The sequence below is a fragment of the Oenanthe melanoleuca genome, chromosome 6, assembly GCF_029582105.1.
Source record: "Oenanthe melanoleuca isolate GR-GAL-2019-014 chromosome 6, OMel1.0, whole genome shotgun sequence".
NCBI lineage: Eukaryota > Metazoa > Chordata > Aves > Passeriformes > Muscicapidae > Oenanthe > Oenanthe melanoleuca.
Window position 1 is genome coordinate 26,931,903 of NC_079340.1, and position 8,666 is coordinate 26,940,568.

The following is an 8,666-nucleotide window of genomic DNA, read 5'->3' on the forward strand; positions in this document are numbered from 1 at the left end:
GAGACAGTCATTGCTGAAATAGTTACAGCCCATGATACTGCAAAAACTGAGGCATAAGAATGCTGTACAAAATGATAAATGATTCAGTGTCTGACACAGGCTGTTCATGTGCATCAAGTTTTTACAGCTAATACAGGACATCAGAATGAATTTTGCATGCCATAATCTGAGAAATACAACTTTGTTAATTTTAGTGATGGCTAACCACATCAAAACTCATTGCTTTACCTGTGAAATATATTCACAATGAGTAATGTTATTCTAGAATATAGAAAGAGGTGACATTCAAGGAGACAGCACTGAGCAGAGAAGTGAGGTAGCCATCGATTATGGGGCGTTCCTGTGTTTTATTTCAGGTTTGAGGATGCCTGGAGGGAACAATGCGGGATATCCCGGGATGCCGTGGGAATGCCGGCGGGCCCCGAGCGCCCCTGGCGGCCGCGGGGGGCACAGCAGCGCCCGCAGGGCCGGGGCGCCTCCATCCCCAAAAATGCCTCCATCCCAAAAACGCCTCCATCCCCAAAAACTGCCTCCATCACCAAAAACGCCTCCATCCCCAAAAATACCCCCATCTTCAAAAATACCTCCATCCTCAAAAACACCTCCATCCCCTAAAACACTTCCATCCCCAAAAATACCCCCATCCCCACAAACACCTCCATCCCCTAAAACACCTCCATCCCAAAAACGCCTCCATCCCCAAAAATGCCTCCATCCCAAAAAACTCCTGCATCCCCAAAAACACCAAATACCTCCATCCTCAAAAACACCTCCATCCCCTAAAACGCCTCCATCCCCAAAAACGCCTCCATCCCCAAAAATACCCCCATCTTCAAAAATACCTCCATCCTCAAAAACACCTCCATCCCCAAAAACACTTCCATCCCCAAAAATACCCCCATCCCCAAAAACACCTCCATCCCAAAAACGCCTTCATCCCCAAAAATACCTCCATCCCCACAAACGCCTCCATCCCCAAAAATGCGTCCATCCCAAAAAACACCTCCATCCCCAAAAATACCCCCATCTTCAAAAATACCTCCATCCTCAAAAACATTCCTCCATCCACAAAAATGCCTCACCCCAAAAATGCCTCCATCCCCAAAAATGCCTCCATCCCAAAAAACCCTTCTAAGCTCCTCGGACATGGCGCTTTCCCACCTCAGTGGAAACACTCGACAAAGTATTTCTGGGAACCCCCGCCTGCCTCCCACCCCGTTATAATTTATCTGTTGTTTTTTTGCACATTCTGATGAGATCACAAAGCAAGATGTTCTCACTTCCAAAGGTTGTGCAATCCCGCTTAATCACCAAGTTTACAGAGCTCTGGGCAGTTTAGGTGAACTGTGCTTCTCTATAGATTATCAGATATCCAGGTGAGGAGATACAATCAATTTTTACTTCTGAGAGCAGAAGTAAATCTAGATCCAAGATTTCTTTCACATGAATAATCACATTGAAAAAAAATTATGATTCAAACCCAGCTGAGATCTTACTGATCTAAAAGGACACAGGAAGGTAAGTACAAAGCACATATTTATACTTACAAAACTAGAGACATTAATATGTTATCAAAATGTACAACAAATATATTTGACCCTAAAGCTTCTTACCTCACTCACCACTTCTGACAGTTTTTTTGCATTCATATTTATTGGTGTTTCAAATACACTTGTGAATGCATTGTTTTTTGGATTGTGCCTGGAAAAGGGAAAGTGTAAAATGTATCAGGAATGTACCAGACAGCCCATCAGAAAGGTTCTCTTCAAGCACTCAAAAACAGAATACCAGCCTCCACCCCTCTATACAAAACTTTTCCCCTACTCACAAAGAGATCTTAGATTACATTCAAGTTATTATTGTAGGGAGAAGTTGCCTAGAGCAAAATTAATTTTAATGATCATCATATCAATGCTGTGTTTCTAATAACAAAAGAGAATAATAGAATAAAAGACAACTGTCATCTCTTTCTGCTGACAGATTTGACAGGAATTGATCATTATGAAATAAAAACTTCCTAGAACAAATCAACTCCAAAATCTGCATTTTATACATTTTCCTTATGATTAGCTCCACCTTGTTAACTCTTAGCCACTGATTTGGAAAGCACTGAATTTTGTGGTTGGTTTTATCCTCTTCCCACTGAAATGGAATTTAATTTGGTTATCTTTTAACACAATAGCCAAATGAGGAAGCTTTATGTGTGGTTAAAAGGGTTTCCCATTATTTGTGATTCATATAAATCCAAAGATGCAGATGAAGGCACCAACAATACCTAATTTCACCTCACACATGGGACAGACTGAGTCCAAATGGTGATCTTCCATTCTATTAACACGACTAACCAAATTAAACCTGTGCTTAAAATAAAATATATTTAAAAAAAAAAAAAAAAAAAAAAAGAAGAAGGAAATAAAGGAAATACACTTACGCTTGACAGTAAGGCTTTTTCTCATGGCTAACAAAGTTGTTTACTGTTAACATCATCTTGCATACTTCACAGTGAAAACAGGCTTTATGCCATGTCTGGAAATGCCAGAAAAGAGAAACCAAACATACAAAATTAGTATTTCATTATTATTCTGCTAAGTTTAAAATCTCATTATTGATCTTTACCATTCATTTAATGAATTTGATTTTTTTTTTTTCTTCTAATATATGCATGTTATTAATTCATTTCAGTTCTGAACCCAGTTATGAGCAAAGAACTTTTGGAACCGAGAGATTTGCACAGTGTTAGAAGTGCCAATCTGTACATTTATTATAGTCCAAAATGATAAAGAAAGAGAACTGACCTGATCTATACAGTTAATCTTCTCAGCAGGGTAAACCCCATAGCCACATCTAGCACACGGCTGCACATTCATCTTGAAATCCACAGAGTGAAAAATATATAGTTTTATACAAAAGGTTCAAAGAGTATGAAAGTGACTTTTTGGCCTGTGCAAAGCACACTCTAGACACTCCAGTCAAGGCCTTTTGCTGTGGTCAATGGCTCCCATTAAAGCTCTGAATTGAAGTCTGTTGCTCCCTTTGCTGACCTTCTGTTTCAAAGTCAGCTGCAGGCTGGCTTTTAAAGCTGCCAGTTAGTAAGAGCGGTTATTTTGGCAACTGTGTCAGTGCAGAAGGGAGGGTAGCAATATCTTTCTCTAAATAGAAGAATGAACTCACAGAAACGAATCACGTCCATGTGAATGTAAGGGCCTGATCATTTTGTATTTCAGTTTTGCTGTCAAACCCAGGATGAAGAGAAAAGCACATTCAGCAGCAGCGTTTTACCATTAGTTTCTGCTCACCCTGATGAGCAAGTGGCGTCATGGGGGAGTAGTGTGGTTTTAGGAGCAGCCTCATAGCAGAAGGAGGGACCACCAGAGATACAGATGGGTTTAACAGATGGGTTTGAAGTGTCCTGGACCTTGGGCGGATGTAGAAGTTCACTGCCATTGTCCCAGATAAGTTATTTACTTTTTCCTTTGGTGCCAGCTCAGTTGTACCTAGTATGTTATGTCAGCAGAGCACACTCTTTTCTCATATCTTCCTGTTTCATCCACCTGTCACTCCATCTCCAGGTGTAGGAGGATGCACGGTGAAACAGGCAGAGCCTCTTATCTCAAAGAGTTCTAAACATGATGGGTACAAATCCAAACTTCTATCTCCTACAGGAAAAACTTCAGAAAGGAACTATGCTTTTGTATAGAATGAACAAAGCAGCTATTTAAGTGTTCACCAAAAGTAGATTGGAATAAATCAGAATATAAAAATTCCTTCACCAAAAATTGATAAGGAATGTCTGATATTAGGATTCAAGCAAGCAATTAGAGTTGTAAAGTCTGCTCTGTACAAAAGTAGCTATTAAATTCTACCAGCTACAAATGGTCAGTATTTAAGATTTACATCTCACCTAATCATAAAACCTCCAGCTGCAGGGCTCCATAACCCTGGGACACAGATAAGAGTTATCTCAATCTGAGTAAAAGTCTACTTAGTCATCCATGCATCTGCCCCACTGCCTGCAGCAGTCCTGGGATATTGCTAAGCACTTCCCTTTTCTATAAATTGCAGACAATTCCGTCATAGTAATTTCTGTCTCAGCCTTCTGGGTATGCTTAGAGAGCCTCCTATTCATCTCTCTATTGAGATATGCAGTTCTGCTTAACTTATTATTGCTACTTTTACTGAATGCTGACAATGTACTGGCACAATGTACTGTCAGCAACTGGTGTGCTGAAAATAGAGTCTCTAATCTGAAGAGCAGTGGCATAAAGTCCTGAAAACATTTAAGGCCTTTCAAAGTAACTAATATCAGTATATAAACAGATGTATTTTCATTTTTAAAAAATGTCCCCAGAACATAATTTCCTATATTAAAATAACTGCTGAGCTACCTCATGTTATTGTTTTTGGGATCAAGAAAGATTTATGTCGACCAAGTTACATCACAAGAATTATCCCACTCACACTTGTGAACCAAAATAGTTTGGAAGGCTTCCAGTTCCCTTCTCACACAGCTTTGCATCTTGTCCCAGATTGCCATTCTGTTTATGCAAGTGACCTGTATCAGGATCACAGTGGCCGGGCTGTCCCCTCCTTTTTTAGCACTTGGCACACTACCAGTTGTCTCCTCTTTGTGTTGATCCACTCCAAGAGTCACATACTGTATATTTTCTGGACAGTCTTAGTTGTCTCCATGCTGTCTGAAGCTCCATGCTGGAGCCTTTGTCTCACATTTTAGCAAGGATAAGGGTGCATGACCTGCTCCTGTCCCTGCATTGCTTAAGACTCACCTGAAATGAGTTCAGAGAGGTGGTGAAAGCAGGACATCCCTGAACCACACAAAACCATAAAGACTTGGCAATTGCAGAACAAGTAATTCATCCAGGAGTCACCTGAGCACTGATTATGTAAAAAGGACTCCAGCATGGATCATCATGCTGCCCATGTGCACTGGGTACCCACAGAGCATACAGACACTCCTGAAGGGAAGGAGACTGTGTGCTCCTTCCAAGACAGATAAAACCCTTTATTTCACAGATAACTCCTATTTCATTTCAAGATATACAAAGCCTGTTTTTCCTCTTTCCATAGTGACAGATTCTAGCAGCTTGGCTGGAAGTCAACAAATAGACTTACCAGGTTCTCCTGCTTCTCCCAAGTCACAGCATATTAGGGAGGAGAATTGTGGTAAGACACAGTGTCCTCTACAGCTGCTGTCTTTCCCAGCCACACTACTTCCCTCACATCCATTGTGCACCAGTTCTGCTGGAGTCTCTTAAAGATTTTCCCATTTCTGAGGACTCAAAAACTGTCCTGTTCTTCACCACCCTGGATTAAAGCCGACTTGCTAAGAGAAAAGGGAGTTTATCAAAAAATAAACACGGAATGGTCTCATTACAAAGTATGCACTGCATTTGATCATGCAAGGAATTAAATCACAAAACCAGTGCAAGTTTGTTATCTCGACAAATCTTAGCAAGACATTTTCTCTTCAGTTAAAAGCTCATTGTGGCTTTTTTCCTCCTTTAGTAAGGCCTCATAAAGGCTTTTTGATATCAATGAAAATCTTAAAAGGCTTTACTTAACAGTAGAACCTTAATCAATGTGCTTTAAAAGTACTGTGGTTACACATAAAGTACAAGAAGACAGTACCTTGAAAGTGCAAATTAGTGGGAAGAAACATTGTTACCTCTCCAGCCCCCTTAAATTCTTTGAATTAACTGCACAGGAAACTTGAAGCACATCTGCATCCTCAATCTGATTGTAAAAAAGCACATATTAGTTATACAAAGTAACCTCTCAAGAGACATTTAAGTCAGGGTCACCTCCACTGTCACTCCTGAATTCAAGCTGTGCCCTTCCAACCACATGAAGAACAGGAAGCCAGACAGCACAAATTATGGGAACTCTATCTTCCCTCTTTGCAAAATAACCCCAAAGGTGCTGGTTCACTACACAAAGTGGGAGTTTCATCCACTGGTAAAAGCTGCCTGTAAAATTTCAAGCACTCAACCAGCCTCGTCTGTGTTCACCTTCTCTGAACCCTGTGGTTAATTAGTTACCTGGGCTCAGGGCCTTTTGCCTCATACAGTCTCTCCATGCTAATCAAATTTAGCATAGTAGCAAATCCAGCTTGGAAAAATATTGAAAGAAAACCGGAAAAGATTTATCAACACCAACATCTCCCAAGACTTGAATAAAAACTTCTAAGGAACCACCTTCCAAACTTGTCCAGTTGCTTTTTCCATTCTTGCTGTTTTGGAAACCAACCAACAACTGTTTATATTTCATGTTTAAAGGGTTTATGCTTATATATTCCCCTTGTTGCCAGTGTCAAGAAAACCTGAGAGTGAAGAGATTTTCCAAATGCTTCTAACAGAGTGAGATGAAGAGAGAAATCAAAAAAAAGAACTGAGGGGGCAAGAAAATATCACTGTTACAGAGAAGAGAAAGAACTGGTGAGGATATGCTACAATCTAAGCTAAAAGCTTCAAGAAAAGTGTGGAAAGCATGTAAAGCATAGCCCACATCACCACAAGTGTCCAAATATGCCCACTTGTTGTGTATCATAACACAAATAAGACTCAAAACTCATAAAATATGACGTGCAACAGATCATCTCTGCCTAGTTATAGAGAAATCCCAACAAAACACATGCATCAAGCCAACTGAGGTGCATTATTCTACAGAATTCCATAAAGCTCTGGTGTGCTCAATCACCCTGCCCCATATTCCTCACAGCATATCAAAACCATCCATCCTTCCTGGCAAAATGCATGAAAATCTAACAACTGCTGTTTACAAGGGAACACATTGTGAGTGACTCCAATCCTCCATCCTAAAAGTATCCCCACACCTGCATCCCAGGTCTCACAAAACCCCATCCTTGTTTTCACAGATGTTGTGCAGAACACAGGACACAGTTATTATTCCAGACTATTCCAGGTACTAGTCAGAAGCCTTGAGCTTTCTAGTTTGTACCTGCCATCCACCTTTCAGTTTCCCAAAGGCATGCCCCATTTTCATCCTGCAGCTGCTTGCAGTGGTTAAAATGCAATAAATAAAGTGCTTATTATCCCCAATACAAATATCCAGTCAAAGGCTCCATTATTAATGTTTTTAAGGAGGAGAGTGGGTCTCCAGGGCAAAGGAGAGGAATGGTGATGTTACAGGTATCACACTGGTGGTTCTGCCCCCTGCCCAGTAATGCAGCTGTGCCACATTCTACATGAGATTTTTTTTCCTTCCTGACCCTTTCCTAGGTGGCAATCACTCCATGCCCTGAAGCAAGATACTTCCTTCTCCACACTGGAAACAAGCAAGATTTTCTGAAAAGAAGTCTAGCACCTTGTACTGCATTAAAATTAACATGTATTTAAGAAAGATATTGCATCATACCGAGGCATCTTGGTCTTTATGAATGCCAGCAACCAACATGAAAAGAAAATAGAAGTTTCATCAACAGTTTGAATCCGAAATTCCCCATAACCAATTCTAATAGTAAACTCTTGATAATTGGCAAACATTATCAGACAACTTTTTTGATAGCAATACAATGATGTTTAGGAAAAAAAGCCTTTTAGTTCTGCTAATTTGGCTGTGGTGACAAGATGGCAATAGATAAACACTTTCATCAAGATACAGAAGTAAAGTTTCTGTATATCCAGGGTAACACCCATACACATAATCAAAAAAACATATTTGGATGTTCTGAATTTTAGGTGCCGCTGCCAGTCACTGCTGGTCATTACAGAGTCTGTCCTGTCCTGTCCTGTCCTGTCCTCTCCTCTCCTCTCCTCTCCTCTCCTCTCCTCTCCTCTCCTCTCCTCTCCTCTCCTCTCCTCTCCTCTCCTCTCCTCTCCTCTCCTCTCCTCTCCTCTCCTCTCCTCTCCTCTCCTCTCCTCTCCTCTCCTCTCCTCTCCTCTCCTCTCCTCTCCTCTCCTCTCCTCTCCTCTCCTCTCCTCTCCTCTCCTCTCCATGATCTGTACATTTCCAGTGTCTCTGCTGTCCGTGGTGATCCATTATGGATTTGGAAGCGATGCTCTCTTCTTGAAAAGAAGCAGCTAACAGACGGCATGAGAGGAACCATGGGATCCTGTTAGTTTGATTTTCAGGAGAAAACTTTGGCTTTGCATCCAGCCAGGAGCCACAGGCATAATCCCAGGAAGCAGGGAGCAGTCCCAGCAGCAGCGAGCAGACACACGGCGAGAGCTCCTCCATCACATCGAGGCACTGACCTGTGGGGAAGCAAAAGCCTGTTTGTTACCATGCCTGTGTTTTGTGCCAATTAGGAGGCAGTTACACTGAAAAATGTCTCTTTGATGTAAATCTCTTCAGGTAGTGAATGTTAAACACCAGGCACCGCTGGGTAGGTGTATGATTTTGCAGGATCGGAGCCCGCATTCAGGAGTAATTAGCAAGTCTGTGCCAATCTTCAGTCCGTGCACTGGACTGCTGGGCCTGATGCTGCGGCTGCACAGTGGGAGATCGTAATTAGCAGAGATGCAACACGCAGAATAATTGGGAGGATAAGGAAATGCCACTGAAGTTTATATAGGGGGAAAATTTCCTTAGATCTAGACAACCTCGTGTCACCATGAAACTTTCTGCTCTTCTTTGGCGGGGTGTGTCAGAGCACAGCTGTTAAAAGGTGGCAATTTCGGTGTCCTGTG

The 8,666-nt window shown here is 41.5% G+C and overlaps 1 protein-coding gene across 1 annotated transcript in view; it reads right to left on the reverse strand.

The window, feature by feature from the left end:
- NRAP (nebulin related anchoring protein) overlaps positions 1-3,063 on the reverse strand; it is a 48,657-nt gene extending 45,594 nt beyond the window's left edge. The window contains exons 1-3 of the mRNA XM_056494446.1: positions 2,796-3,063; positions 2,432-2,526; positions 1,614-1,701 (exon numbers count right to left, since the gene is read on the reverse strand). Coding sequence (XP_056350421.1) covers positions 1,614-1,701; positions 2,432-2,526; positions 2,796-2,867 — 255 coding nt within the window. The 5' untranslated portion in view covers positions 2,868-3,063. The remainder of the gene's footprint in view (positions 1-1,613; positions 1,702-2,431; positions 2,527-2,795) is intronic.
- Between the last annotated feature and the right edge of the window lie 5,603 nt (positions 3,064-8,666).